At 33.1% G+C, this 16001-nt stretch overlaps 2 protein-coding genes across 3 annotated transcripts; both read right to left on the reverse strand.

Annotated features, from left to right (window-relative positions):
* On the reverse strand, nt 1–7775 carry LOC123680302. Of its 2 annotated transcripts, XM_045618127.1 has the most exons (5): nt 7186–7775; nt 4972–5071; nt 2941–3060; nt 2270–2422; nt 1–229 (listed from the first exon to the last, which is right to left on the reverse strand). In XM_045618127.1, the coding sequence occupies exons 1-5, from the start codon at nt 7668–7670 to the stop codon at nt 161–163; spliced, it is 927 nt and encodes a 308-aa protein (XP_045474083.1). In that variant the 5' UTR covers nt 7671–7775; the 3' UTR covers nt 1–160. The 2 variants fall into 2 exon arrangements, with proteins under 2 accessions (XP_045474083.1, XP_045474084.1); XM_045618128.1 differs by lacking the exon at nt 2941–3060.
* Nucleotides 7776–11747: 3972 nt separating this feature from the next.
* On the reverse strand, nt 11748–15087 carry LOC123680511. The gene is made up of 2 exons (XM_045618447.1): nt 14973–15087; nt 11748–14646 (listed from the first exon to the last, which is right to left on the reverse strand). Exon 2 carries the CDS (start codon nt 14644–14646, stop codon nt 12439–12441), a length of 2208 nt encoding a protein of 735 aa, XP_045474403.1. The 5' UTR covers nt 14973–15087; the 3' UTR covers nt 11748–12438.
* Nucleotides 15088–16001: the final 914 nt, after the last annotated feature.

Raw genomic sequence — 16001 nt, forward strand, 5'->3', positions numbered from 1 at the left:
TAATAATCAAATGAATATAATTATCCTATTCAACCTTTAAGCATCAACTAAATAAAAAAACTGATTGAAGATCCATTCATCTGCGATTACATCTGAAAAGGAAATTGTCAATGAAGAGCTTCATCGTTTAGCAGATTTTCCCAGACTTCTTCCACATCTTTTAGGCCGAATAATTCGAAGCAACAAACTGTGCAAGAAGTGTAGCTATTGAGTATAAAGCTTTGATGATCTGAAAAAAATTCAGTGATTCAATGAAATTCAATATTTATTAGAATATTTTTTTATATAATCTTCTCTGAAGTTCTGAAAATTGAAAATAATTCAATATTTTTTATTCCCAATGGATAGATGACTTCGAAATCCAAAATAACTTTTTTTAAATCTTGAACTAAATTGAAATATTGGCATATGATGACTCAAAGTTCAAATATACTAACTGACAAGGAAACTGCAACACCCAGAAGGAACTGTTTAAATTTTAAATTTTTTTAGTAAAACAGAGATAATAGGATAGCAAGGAGTAAATGATTGAAATTTGGGGAAAAAACAAAAGGTTTAACATTTTTTTTTGATAAATTTGTTAATAATATGTTTGTCCACCGCGATTATCTATACACTCCCCAACACGTCTCGGCATTGATGCAATTAGATGGTCTATTTCTTCTTGTCTCAGAGCCGCCAAAGTCCGTGAAGGTGGGGTAAATTTCCAATCACTACTCATGATGTCCCAAACATGCTCTATGGGCGAAAGATCGGGGGATCTGGGCGGCCATGGCAAAAAATTCACATGGGTCGCTTCGAAAAAGTATAAACTAACTCTGGCAACATGAGGTCGGGCATTATCTTGCTGAAATATTTTATTCTCGAGTCGGTTAAGGTAAGGGAGAATTGATGGCTCCACTATTTCTTGAATGTAATGCAGCGCTTTCATTTTACCTCGAATAAAGACCTATTTGAATGTGAAATAGCACCCCATGCCATACATACATGTACATGACGCTCAACTTTAAACTGAGGTTGGGCATTATCAAACCACGCTTGACAACATCTCATGGCAGTACCTAGTTAGATTTCTGTTCGTATACGCTTAGGCCCAGTTTCACCAAACGCTTTAATCTTGACTTGGTTCTTAAGTGAGGCCTTAGATCACGATTAATGTAATGTAGCGTTTCACCACATTCCAAAGCGCCATTTAATCGGCCAATCGCGATTTAGCACTAATCGGCCATTTTCGGAGGATTATAACCTTTCAAGTTGAGATTAATAATTATTTATCAGTATGGAACTCTTGTCTATGTAATTATTTTTCCGGAAATTTCTAATTTTTGGGTCAATTTTATCAAAATATGACTATATGTATAGGCTCAATATTTCCCATTTAAAATACACGTAAACTTTGTTTTTGTGTTTTATGAAATTTATTGCAAAGAATAATTTATTGATATGTTTGATTGAAATATTATTTAAGAAGCAGTTAAACTTGTTAATAAAAATAAATAAGTTAATAAAATTACTAATATAGTTTTTTTTCCAGAATGTGTGGTTTTGTGAAATGGGATAATTTCTTTTTAACTTCTGCAAGTTTCCGACATTTCGAAGCACATCACTCGACATTTTCGGCAAAAATTAACTTTGTTTTTGTTTACAAGATGACAAATGTTTTGAAGTGTTATGAGTTATGAATGAATGACACCTGACACCTAGCGCCAATGGTGGTCATCACTGGTAATACGATACAGAACACTATATAACTTCTTGTTCACAACGTTGCCAAATGGTTTGACTATTCAATCGCGATTTGGTCAATCGCGATCATCTTCGGACGGGTTGATGCATGGTGAAAAAGAAAACACTGTTAAGCCTGCTTTAGTAACAAGCGGAGTTTAATCAATCTGGGATCAAGTGCTGTTTGGTGAAACTGGGCCTTAGTGATTTCTCGAAATGACAATCCCGCCTCCCGTAGATCAATAATTTCAAATTCACTTAGTTGGCGATAAATTCCGCGTACACGTAGTCTTGGCATTTTAAAAACAACCAAACATCGACTTTGGATCTCCTCGAACAGCTGGTTTGTTGCGAATTAAAAAAAAACTTGCAAAAAACGACTACAATATTCAAATAAAAAAAAATTGTTTACATGAAAAAACCTTCACTCCTTGCTATACTATCTATGTTCTACCAAAAAAAAAATTGAAATTTAAACAGCTCCTTCTGGGTGTTGCAGTTTCCTTGTCAGTTATTATATATAACTTGGAGTTGAAATACTTACCCTCATAAGTAGTATGCAATCTAATTGAATAAGGCTGTTTGAAAGAGATACGCATCTTTCAGTTTTGAGCAGGAAAAAAGAATAAATTTTCATATTCTCTGAGTTCATGTCGTACCAAGGGAGTTGCCTCAGTTGGTAGTTGCAAGCTTCTGACTAAAAATGTTGTAATTTAGTAGTTCCTTATGCAACAAGTGCAATAATATTCATTTTTAGGTTCAAATCATAATTTAACAGCAAAATATTCGATAATTGAGATTACTATCACAGTTTTTATATAAGTAGGAATTGCTAAGTTAGAAACAATTCCTCAAACTTCATTTTATCGTGAAAAATACAATTTATGTGATTCACAAATAAACGAGAAACGTCGATTTGAACTTTCATCTATCCCATGACTATAATATTACAGAACGAAAAAGTGGAGTTTTTTGTACTATTGCAAAAAAGAGTAACTTTGTTATTGGAAATTATCGAATGAAAGTTTGTTGTTTGCACGGACGTAGAAAATAGAAAGTTTTATATCTTGATTATAAAGAGAAATGAAAGAAAGCCTTAAAAAATCAAGAATTGATTGGTACCGAATATAATCTTTATGATTTTATATGAGTCTATACATCCTAAGTGAAGTGCAAAAAATCAATGATAAAAACAATAATTATAAATGCAATAACCTCATCCTTTAAAACTTGACCAATTATGAGATACAGCATTGCTGAAATCCCTCCGGCCATTGCAAAACATACTATTCCAATGTATATTGTATACTGATCTCCCAAATCTAGTGCTTGATTCTGAAATATAGAAAAATATTTTATAATCCTTTAATAAGTAATTATACTATAAGATTCAAAAGTTTTGCATGAACTTATTCACTATGCCGAAATTTTTCAATATCAACAGTTTTTGTGGGTTTTTTATCAATGTTTTCCTTTCTAAATCGTCACTTATTTTTTGCAAGAAACAGACCTATACAACAAATTTTCGAGATCACATTTTCAGTGCGAATATATACGTCGATGTCTGCGCAAGAGAAAGACTTGAGGTGCTGCTTGCTCCTCGACTTATTAAATTTTTCTAGTGAAAAATGAATCAAATTGAATCGTTGTTCAGCATTGTTGAACGAGCTCTATTATTGTTCAATTGGAGTAAATTGTACATCAACTATTCACATTATTGGCGTAATAATTTACATTATTCTTATTCTAAGCTGCAAAAATGGCACTATTGAGAAACGAGATCGATGAAATACGCAAAACTGTATCGGAACAAATTGCAGAAACAATTTTGAAGGAAGAATTTCAGTCTCGTTTGATTTCATCTCTTATGTAGAAAATATCCCTGGAAATTAATGAAAAAATCGGTAAAATTGAAACGGAGGTTGTGAATTTAAAGAGGAAAAAAAGGCTGCTCATCAAGACAATGCGCCGTATCACAAATCAATGAAAACAATGGCAAAATTGCATGAATTGGGCTTCGAATTGCTTCTGCTATTCTCAGACCTCAAAAGAATGCGCGCTGGAAAGAAATTTAGCCCCAATGAAGAAGTAATCGAAACTTAGGCCTATTTTGGAGCGAAAGACAAATCGTTCTACAAAAATGGTATCGAAAAGTTGGAAGATCGGTATTATCACTATGTCTCCCTCGAAGGCAACTATGTTGAATAATAAAATCGAATTTTGCCAAAAAAATGTGTTTCACTATGGTAGACCGAGGACTTTTCAATTGGCCTGTTGAACATGATGTGATGATTTTGTATATTGATGGAAGGCATGTTATAAGTCTGTAGAAAGAAAAATGTCCAAACAAAAGCACTTTAGTCTATGGTATGAGTTCTTGAACGCGTTCACTGAATTCACCACCTCATCGGGAAGGCGATTCCAGGCTTCGAAAATTCGGTTGGACCAGAAGTTCATTAGACAGGTAGTGAGGAATGATTCCTTGGCAAATTAGAATTCGTGGCCTCGAAGGTTATTCCGGTTCAAAATGAACAGGGCCGAAGGTCCACACTGAAGAAACCGTGCATCGTTCGGAAGGCCACTATAATAGAGGGTTTATGCACCATTTCTAAGAACTAAGACTAAACCTAAGAACTAAGGATTGAACGCTAACAAATCAATGAGGGCGATTATGCACGTTACGTAAGAACTAAGAATTAACACCAGCACTAGAAAGTTGGCCAACTTTTAACTAAGAACTAAGGGCTTAGGTAAAATATATAAGTGCGCGTGCACCGCATAGAATTTCAATATTAACGGCTGTAACTCGGTTAATATTAGGTTTAGAAAAAAGTTTATTGTTACAAAATTATAGGTAATTTAATTCTCTTCAACTATGAAACTGAACGTTCTGGTAGACAACCAATTTGGTTAGAAGTTATGAGGAAAATAGTCCGAAAATGTTGATTTTATTCCTCCCTCCTGAAGTTAGCACAGGGTCCTCGTTTTGGATACCTTGACAGAGTCATCCTACAGCACACCTCTAGAAGTTTCATTAAGTTCGGATTTTTTTCCAGGTAAAACGTACATATCTACTGGACTAGATAGGAATATGAGTGAATGTTTGATGTGCAAATTAATTTCCGTAAACAATATTACCAAAAATTTTTTGTTTACTAAGGATCTTATTTTCCTCAATTTCCTCCATTGGAAAGGAAGATTTTACTATATCGAACATTATCATTTGATATATAAACATTTACATACACTAAGAAATTCTATCATCAAAGCTCCTCCCAACACCACACTACCCATGGCAAACATCATCATTGGAGCTTCGAATAAATCACATGCGATATTTTGATATCTGAAAAAAAAAATGAGATCAATAATAGAAACACTTTCAAAATATGTTTTCAAATACAAATTATATCATTTGTATCCTAACACCTGTAACCATTAGCTTGTTGTTATTTATAGTACAGGTCATAAAAGAAAATTTTCAATTGGGGGTGACTAAAGTGACTATAATTATTACAAATTAGATGATTTCACAATTTATGGTTAAGATAGATGAACAAATTAAGAAAATAGATGAACAAAATAAGGGAAGAGATGAACAAAACAGAACACAAAAGAACAAATCAAAAATAATTGAACAAAAATTGAAAAAACTAACGAGAAGATTGATGAAGAAAGACATTACATCAGGAAGGCTTTAAAAAATTACAGGGAAAATGGGAGATCAAAACAGAAATGGAGAATGAGGTTTTTTAATTTGAAGATAAATATGATAACAAATTGAAGGAACAACGTGAAGAAAGTATTAATACTGAACTGGAAATTGAACAAATAGAAGAAAAGTTAGAAGTTATCAATAAAACGGTGGAAAATTGACGGATCCAAGGCAGTCAATCTACTTTGCTGCCGAGTAAATTTTATAATTTTTTCTTCGATTGTTTATAATGATACATGTAGGATATTGTATTTGCAAATTATTACAATTCCTACAATCTTTTTATTTTTCCTGGCGTGATAAATTAAAACGAAATTTGATAGAAATCGCAATTGTAGGAATGGTTGTTTGCTATGGAAATGTCTATGTCCGTGATAATTATAGTTTGACCACTTATGAAATATCTGACAGTTTTTTGAAAAATATCGGATATACAGGGTGTAACTAAATAAGTGTAAAACATTTAGGGAGGTAATTCCTCATCGAAAAAAAGATAGGATCTTTTATATAAAGAAACTTCATTGGAGCATCCCTTGTTAAGATAGAGCCCCTTAAAGGGGGTACATAAAATTTGTATAAAAATTTTTTTCACAGAAAAAGTTACAATATTGAAATTAACCTGACGTTTTCTACTACCAAAAAGACCCTTAGCCAGTCATTTATTTGGTTTACCCCAAGGTTGTAAAGGGTTGAAAACGCTAATAGCGACCTAATAGATAGATTAGTTTCGTATTTTCGCAGTTATGATGACGATGTATCTCTGTAGTTGTTCGTGAAATAATTTCTTGCTGCGAACTGGTTCATTTTGAGCAAAACATACAAGAGACATTTTTTGTTTAGAATGAAACAGGCTATCGGAAATAAATTTTCAAATGGTTAACGAATAATAAGACAAAAAGTTACATTGGAAATAAATTTTAGCGGTTGCGTTTTCCACCCCTCACAACCATGGGGTAAACCAAATAAATAACTGGCTAAGGGTCTTTTCGGTAGTAGAAAACGTCAGGTCAATTTCAATGTTGTAACTCGTTTAGTGCTTGTGAAAAAAATTGTTTTACAAATTTTATGTACCCCGTTTAAAGGGCTGTATCTTAACAAGGGATGCTCCAATGAAATTTCTTTATATGAAAGACCCTATCTTTTTTTCGATGAGGAATCACCTCCTTAAATGTTTTACACTTAATTAGTTACACCCTGTATATTTACATTATAGACAGTGATAGCGACTTAGAAGTACTTAATCCTCTAGAAATAAGGAGGATGGCAAAAAATATTGATTGTTAGAAAATGTCGAATGTTTTATCGGTATTGAGAATAATTATTAATCACTTTGCTGCCTAGGCAAGAAAAGTAATACTTTTCTGAATGATATGTGTTTGCAAAATCAACATTTGCTGTCAATCGGAGAAAAAGACTTTTTTGAGAATTTTTCCTATTTCAACTTCAAAAATAAGACTGAAGCTAATGTAAGGTTGAGTTTTTCGATATTTTTGTTATTTGAAAGAGTTTTTCTGCAAGAATTTTTTCTCTTTTGAATTTAAAAATGACACTAATGCTAATGTGGAGCTGTGATTTTAAATAAATGCTACATCAATAACAACATAATAATCTTTATTTTTGAATGTTACAATCGACCCTATGCACCGTTTCAACCACCCTGGGTCAGGCGGAGGCAGTCGTATCAAGAAGTAGATTCAACAATTGTTATTTCGATTACCATTAGCTTGAATTGAGAAAAGACTTACCTGACCAAGATCTCGTGTGTCATTATACATATTATCATTTTCTGCTTGGTAGTTTCTTGATACAGTGGCGAATCTCGTCTGTACTTGTGTTGTATAGTCGATGTCGTTATTGTTGCAATCATTCTTTTGAGCAAAGCTACTTGAAAAACTCCATTCATGCCTGCGTAGGTCCAAACCAAAGAAGTACCAGCCAAAACAAGAGCAACTGGTAAACTCGTCCAGTGGACAAATTTAGCCATTATATTCGAATGAGTTGGAAAGTTTTCGAAAATCCATACTAATAAATATGTCTTTTCGTTGAAATACTTCGGTGCTGAAATAAATCCAAGAGCTGCTATAGTAGCGAGGACCATGTTCAAAGAACATATGATTTTTATCATGTTAATGATGAAGACCACTTTTTTAAAGGTTATATCGTCAAATAATTCCAAGGGCATGATGAATGCTTTATACCCCTTCAGATATTCATAAAAATAGTTCGCCATGAAGACGATAGATCCCAAGTTAATCAATACCTAAAAAATAATTCTCTGTTTAAGTAAATGAATAATCATTTTATATTGATACGAATGTGATTACGTATATAGACTTTTTTTGTCAGCCATGAATAGAATATAATGGAAATAACAAGTTTAAAGGTTGGACCAGTTTCGTTGTCTAGGGAAAGCATTATTGGAACTAGAAGAAAACTCAAGGCTGATTTCGGACCTCTATTCTTTAGATTGATCCAAATCCAAAAACAGAACTGACAGTTATTTTAGATTTTACATTTGGAAATCTAAGCACATTTATAAATTTGACATGAACTTTTGATTTGTTAAGCTTAAGTTTTAAGTAATCGAAATTTCTCTTTCATTTTTTTCTGAAAATATCAATTTTCGTATCTCTTATTCGATTCTGAAAGATGCTCTTTCCCTCTTAGCTCAACGAAAGTAAATTAGAGCACCGAAAAAATGTTACCGATTCCTAATTCCAATTTTCCCAAAAATATTTCATTTAGAATGAATATCAGAAATTCAAGGTTATTCATTAGCTCACCTACAAGCTTTGCAATATGAAAGGTCATGTAATTTCAATAAAAAAAAAAATATTATGGGAACATTTGTCCGATTTCAATTATTCGAGGAAATTAATGGCATCAAAAGTTCCATTCATGTCCATTGATATTATTTATTGATACCTAAAAAGTATGTTTAGAAACAAGTGAAATACACTTGTCGATTAGGTAGAAAAATCTGATGAAGGGTGATCCTGAACTATTCCTTATGTAGTTTGTAGCAATGACCCCACAAATTGCCAGTGTTGAGTGGAAAGTGGAAACAAAGAGGACAAATCATTACTAAACTTGCCATGCAGAGCTCTGTAGGTCACTATCAGGTATCCTCTCTCGCGTCGGTCCTTAAAAGTGGTCAAGCCGATTATTTTGAGACATTCGTTATAACATGGGCAATTGGGTCCATATGGGAGACGGGTAACAGATCTTTGAAGCTCCTCCATATTATCCATATCAACCTTGAGGTAAGGACACCACACTGGTCCCGCGAATTCCAGAATAGGTCTCACATAAGATTTGTAACTTTTACAACATACTTCGGGATCACAACTGTAAAAGGCCTTTGAGATCATGTAGGAAACCCTCTTCGTCCTGTTCGCTATCTTGGTGTGAGGATTTTTTGTTTTTTTTCTATGTGTAGCACAGTACACTTATTCAAGTGCAGCGGAACCAGCTAGTCCTGACACCATTGGGAGATCACATCCAGATCACGTTGTAAAATGGATGAATTATCTGAGTTATTGAAAAACTTGTTGTCATTTGCGAACTGGAAACAGGAAAACTGCAGGAGATCCGCTGTGTATAACAGAAAGAGGATCGGTCCAAGGACCGACCCTTGAGGACACCACTGATGAAAGGACGCGGATGCGAGATACCGTCAGACACACGCACGTAAAATTCTCTTCCTGTAAGAAACGCTCTAATTCACATCAGTAGCCTACCTCTGGTAGGTATATACGCAGGTGTTTACTCAACACTCATCGTACAGTAACTGACACTGACAAGTGAACAAATGTATAGGTTGAATTATACTTGTACACAAATGTACATGATATGGTAACATTATTTTATACCTTGATTTGTTGCTATCGTAAATGTATAATATAACAAAAGTAAGAGAAATTGCCAGCTCTTATGAAAATATATCAGAAGAAAAGATTGCAGAAAGGTCAGTCAGACAACATAATGAAGAAGCTATATCACGCAGCCCACCTCGCAGCCCACGTACCACTCTCTGAGCAAATCTTGAATTATTGAACAAGGTTCTTTCTTCAGATGAAAAAAATAGTTGAAAATACCACTGATAAAGCAGAAACAATAAGAAGATATATTATTGCTCGTAATATTTGTTTGCAGACAGAAAATTCAAATCATTAAATTTTTATTGTTTTATAGAATTCATCTTAGGAAGAATGAAATATCTAGGTACTCTGTAACACGAAACATTTTCATTTGAAGGAGTGTATAATGAAGTTTACAAATATTACATAGAATAACAAATAATGAACTATTATTATTAACTTTGTATGAAAAGATATGGTATAAAAAATACGAAAAAAACATGTAACAACAATAGAGTCTTGAAAATATAATATCACAGTTCATTTCATAACAGGTAAAAAAAACGGTTATTTTATTTTTTTTTAATCTAAAGAGACCACTAGGTTCTACAATTCTGCTAGAAATTCTTTCTGAAGGGAAATTATCTTCTCGAGGCAATTGTTGCGGGTTTTTTCCCTTTTTTTATTTCTCTTGTAAAATTTTTTTGCTTAGTTTTATTTTTTTTCCACTCGGTTGCTCATCAACTTCTCTTGAAGTTGATGATATGTAATGAACTCCCTGAAATAATAGTTATAATTGAGCTATGATTCAGCAATGTACTCTGCTTTCATACAATAAATTTTGCAAAATGATAAACTACCTTTGGAAAGGCGATGCCAATGTGACTGGTGCAACATCGAGTCTATCAGGAAATATTTCGTCTATTTCCTCGAAATATCTGAAATTGTCAGGTTTTTCTTCAGACCCTTTGACTCTCATATTATCTATAGATTTCATTAAGAAATGCTTCCATCTGAACTTTCATTGTTTGGAGTTGAAATTATAGTCACAGGTTTCCATCGCTGATGCTATAATTTTCCAATGGAACTGCACTTGAACTTGCCTCCATTAGCCTTATATGTATAGTTCGATTAGTTTAATCATGGCAACATCAAACAATATGCATTTTGATGAGGTATTAGGTATCTCATTTAATCATTTTTTTCATTGATGTGACAGTACACAATAAAACTGCTAACAATCAAGTAGCTTGATAAATTTCAAGTACATACTTGATGAATAAATACTTGACTTGACATTGAGAAACAACTACTTGACTCGAACTAATTAACAACAATCGGTTGGAAACCTTATTACCAAAAGATCCTAAGTTTTAATTGCAGAAACATTATCAAAATTTCATCATTGAAGCTCCAGACAACAAGTTTTCGATTCCAAAGATAATTTCAAAAATTGGTGCATGCAGACGTGGGACGATTTAATTCGTCTAAACATCGATTATGTGAAGTTAGCACTCACATTTTCGAAAATGAAGAATTAGTTTTTGCATTCGTAAGTATTTGTAACACCAAAATTTTCATTTGTACTTCAAGCATAGTATATACTATGCTTCAAGATACTCACTTCACTGGTAGAAAAATATCGCATTCCGCTGGGGTGCTTATTTACGATTTTTTTGATTTTTCTAATATTTATTCAATAAAAAAAAATCAGTTTGAAAGTTCATCATTAGTAACTGTTTGCAACACAAAAATTTTTGTTTGTAACCTAACCTATATTAGAAAACTAAAACCCCTGAAATTCGGAGTTAGCACCCACTTTTTCAAAAATTTTATATTTTTCTTGTGATTTGAATAAAACTTCGTTAGCAATGCAAAAAATTGTTTGTAACCTGAACTATAAAAGAAAAATAGCAGCCCTAAACTGCCAAATAAGCACCCACTTCTTCTATATTTTTCTTTTGGCTTCTGATAGTACTTCGTTAGTAATTATTTGTAACACAAGAAATTTCGTTTATAACCTAAACTATAATAGAAAAACAGCACCCCCTAGCTGCGAAGTTAGCACCCACTTATTCAAAACATTTCGCTCATTTAAAACTACAACGTGGCACAACGAAAAACTGGAATTTTGAGAAAATGACTTTGAAACTTTTATATTCTTATAACTTTTAAAGTAAGATAGCAACAAAAAAGATTTTTATTCCCATTTCAAATTTCACTAATGAACTATCAATGTCAGCGAAAATTTCATTGATTTATGCATATATTTTTTATGAAACTATAGTTTAAACAAAAAAGTCCCTTCATGTCACGTTCTTCCTATGAAAATAATGAACATACTGACTGACATAGGGGTATATCACGTTGTAGGTAATAAAATAAAGATATTTCAGAATGTGGTACAGAATAATAACACTGTGTTGAAATTATAATAAGAGTATTTATTGAAAAAAAAAACATTATTTTTGAAGTGGAACTTACAAGTTTTATAATCAGTCTTAAGCAAACAGATATAACAAAAATAAGTAAATAGCGTTTTTTGTACCTGAATTGAAACCTTAATTATCAGTCTAGACAATCTTACTTCTAATAATTATAATTTGAACTGGTATTATGAATTAAAGAAATATAGATAATATCGTATACAACAAAATTTGTAACAAAACAAAGGTTTCAATCGAAATGTACTGCTAAAGTATCACAAGTTGCTTGACTTAGGGTAACGTTAACTATTTTTATAACACTTACTTAATTATAAAACATGTTTATAAAGGCAGCTTCGGTACATAGTTTATACTTATAATTAGGTAGGTACTTCTTTTACAACAACCATAATAACTTAGGTATATTTACTATTTAAGAATTTATAACAGATCTAGGAAAAAGAAATATCACAATCAACCTTTTTTGAGGAACAGAACTAGGCACTAATATTAATCTCACTTCTCTTTATCACAGTATCAGTGTCAAAATTAACTTTAGAAGTAGGTAGGTAATCTTATTTTGAAAATATGCATGATGTTGTCTTGCATCAATTCCTATTTTATTAAGTACTTAGCATAAAGATTAGATATCTAAATCTCAAATTTTCAAACTCCCAAAAATAATAACAAAATTAAAATTTCTATAAACGAATTAAAGTGCTTCGAAAAATGTCCTATAATACGACGGTATCATTTTCTTGTTAACCAAATCTAAAAGGTCTCTTTTTTTGCTGTCAGTCAATCCCGGCTTATTAGTATAAGCCCTTTTAACCTCTACGTCTATATCCTTCTTCCTTCTTATCACAACCGCTTTCTGAAATTCTGTTTCTTCATACGATGTTTTGAAATAAATAGCTCGTGGTTCAGACTTTTGAACCATGATAACTTTAAGACCTGCCAATTTAACAGACTTGTTGTTCTCATCTTTGTTGATAGCCAAACTCATTTGACTACAGACATCCTTCCAATCATAAATATCTGAATAACATATTTCTGTAACGTGAATAGGAGAGCTTTTCTTTCTAGAAGCTTTTATTGCACCTATAAAGGCATCTGGAGTGTACATGGGTCCACTTCTCAATTGTCTTTTCACCTGCCTTTCAATTTGTGAATGTGCAGAATCACCTTCATTCTGTGTGTGCCCTTTAATGAGAAACTTATGTGTGATAGATTTTAAGTTTGGAAATTTTTGTACCGCAAATAAGTACATAGCGACCATGAATTTATTTTTTTGCTGGCCAGGGCAATTATCTGAATAAAAAATGATGTCTAAATCCTTACCAGCTCCGCAAACCTTTTGTAGATAGTTAAAGACACAAGTTCCTATTTCATTCACTCCTCTATTCGCATTGGATTCGTCCCAAACAAAGCTTTCAACCAGGTTTTGCTGTATGTCATAGATTGTTAGGTTCAGAACATTTAATTTAGATTTATAATAAAATACGGATATTTCTCCTTTCGGGCATTGAAATACGGCCTGCAGATCATAAACAGCAACCACTGTATCAGTTTTCTTCTTGTCATTTTCCTTTTCGATTCGGGAAAGTTGTTTCTCTCGAATGTGTGTATCATAGGATTCCTTCATAAGTATTTTTTCTTCATCGGAGCTATTTTTGTAAGCTTCGCAAGTATCACAAAGGTCCTTTTTGGGCGTAAAGAACGATATATTAAAGTCCTGATTGAAAATGCGATAGAAAATGGCATAACTCGTGTAAGGAGCATTATTAGATTTACATAGTTCAACGTAATCTCTATGCAGATCAGCTACCGATTTGCTACCATCAATGTACTGTTTGGTCGTATTAGCTCGGGTGTAATGCGATTCTATTTTAGGTATAGCGTTAATAAAGGATAATACGCCAGCCTTCAAATCCTCATTAATTTTTGGTTGCTTTCCATGGGATCCACGCTTATCCTTCATTGTAGCAATATTTGTGTTGTTATTTTTTTTCTTCAGGGCTGTCTCTATAGGACGGTTGTTGATGGCCAATGTATTTTTAAAAAATAACTTACACACTCTAATTTTTTTACCTGATGACATAAAAAAGTATGCATTGACATGTTCACGCTTGGATGGAATCTGGTTACCCTCAGAGTCTATTTTCACACATCGAACTTTGGGAACGATAACTTCGGTAGAGTTGGCAAGAAACGTCCATTGTTTTTCAATACTACCCAAATTCCAGTAATCTTCATTTAATTGTTTTCGCTGTTCTATGGTAAAGTTGATTTGACATTTAAATGAACAGTTATCTTTGCAAGGCTCCTTCATTTGACGTTCTGGCACAACTTTCTCAGTCCTGATGGAAGTGTAGGATTTACCGGTGTTTCTTAGTTCTTTCGCGATATTTTTCTTCCACTTTTCTTCTCGTCTTTGTTTCTTCTTCCCCTTCTTTGTCGGAGTAATTTCATTTGTTTTAATTTCAATATTCTTGGCCACGGCGTCTTCACGAGCGTCATCCTGTGGTGTGTTTTTATTTTCTTCCTGATCGCATATTAAATCCGCAATAATAGGATCCTCAGATGTACCTATGAGTTGGTCTATATAACTGGAAACACAATTTTCTATGCCTGCACTATCTATTAAGTCTTGTGATAATTCGTTTAGAGGTACTGTAGTCAGAGTTGTCAAGGTGTAAGCTTCTTCATCATCTGAACTTTCTTCTATTACTTTGTTGACAGTGAAATTCGGGTCTCTAACGGAATCGTCGCTATATTCGATGAAAGATTCCTCACCTGAGCTTCTAGGTGAGCTGGAGCTGCTAGAAGAATTACTACGCCGACGCTTTGCTAGAGTTTCCTCATCTTGATGATAATTTTCGTTCGCCATTTCTAATATTCTTCTTGATCGTGACCCCATCTTGAAAGAAAAAAAAAGCTTTATTAGTAAAATATTATTATAAACAATGTGACAAGATGATGAATTTCTTCATTCAATAACAACATTTCAAAGATGTACCGCGACATCCTGTTATAAACGCTGTGTGAATTTAAATAAGTATAAAAGTTAATTACATACAACGTGACATGCTAACACTAACCAATTTTATTTTCGTCATTTTCAAAGTAACAACGTGTTATTAAAGTGATGAACAAGTACGATCAATTATTCTATTAATGCTAAAATGCGACATAAAAAGTGTAACACATTATAGAATAAAATAAATAAGTAATAAAATAACTTACCTTTACTACAAAAAGGTGTCATGCAGGTCGTGACACGTTGTTGTCTTAAATCTCGAGCAACTGCTCATGTGCACTGCACTGTCGCACTGAGGTGGCGCGGTGTGGAAATAAGCTTAGCTGCCGAACGAGACAGCGCTACAACGTGACATGCCCTCTCTTTTCCTCACACTTTTGTCAGTATTGGCTTAAATTATACCACGTTTTTGCACTAAATAGATTCGAGTACGGTGAATAAAATGGTGGTAATAACTCAAAACCGAGTTATGCCATTGTGACACGTTGTAGTTTTAAACGAGCGATTTATATTTTTCTTCTGCTTCCGATAATACTTCTTTAGAAACTATTTGTGACACAACAAATTTCGATTGTAACCTAAACTATGAAAGAAAATAAGCAGCCCTAAACTGCCAAATAAGCACCCACTTCTTCAAAAATTCTATATTTTTCTTTTGGCTTCTGATAGTACTTCGTTGGTAACTATTTGTAACACAAAAAATTTTGTTTGTAACCTAAACTATAATAGAAAAACAGCACCTTTAAACTGCGAATTTAGCACCCACTTTTTCAAAAATTTCATATGTTCCTTTTGCTTCCAATAGTTCTTCTTTAGAAACTATTTGTAACACAAAAAATTTAGTTTGTAACCTAAACTATAATAGAAAAAAAGAACTTTTAAACTGCGTTTGGTACATATATGGGGTGTTTTTTTTTTCGAGGTATATAACTTTAAGTTGGCATTACTGTTCAAGATGGCTACCGATTTAACAGCTGTCAAGTGATTTACTCTCAGTTTGGTTTGGCAATTCATCATAAATAGACTCACGCCTGAACAACGCTTGCAAATAGTGCAATTTTATTTAAAAAATAATGGTTCTGTGCGGAATACGTATCGCGCACTAGGTCCATTAGTGATGAAGCGCACTTCTGGTTGAATGACTACGTCCACAAACAAAACTGCCGCATTTGGAGTGAAGCTTATCCTAAAGTGTATGTCGAAACACCGTTACATCCAGAAAAACTGACTGTTTG

This window comes from Harmonia axyridis, chromosome 5, assembly GCF_914767665.1.
Source record: "Harmonia axyridis chromosome 5, icHarAxyr1.1, whole genome shotgun sequence".
In the NCBI taxonomy this organism is placed as follows: domain Eukaryota; kingdom Metazoa; phylum Arthropoda; class Insecta; order Coleoptera; family Coccinellidae; genus Harmonia; species Harmonia axyridis.

Excerpts from the sequence above, each read along its gene's own strand:
- LOC123680302 (XM_045618127.1), bottom strand. The coding sequence starts at position 7,670 with ATGGCGAACTATTTTTATGAATATCTGAAGGGGTATAAAGCATTCATC. Across the intron at positions 3,061-4,971 it reads TGATGATAGAATTTCTTAGT|AATCAAGCACTAGATTTGGG; the intron begins GTATGTAAATGT and ends TCTATATTTCAG. Across the intron at positions 2,423-2,940 it reads GTCAAGTTTTAAAGGATGAG|TCAGAAGCTTGCAACTACCA; the intron begins GTTATTGCATTT and ends CAACATTTTTAG.
- LOC123680511 (XM_045618447.1), bottom strand. The coding sequence starts at position 14,646 with ATGGGGTCACGATCAAGAAGAATATTAGAAATGGCGAACGAAAATTAT.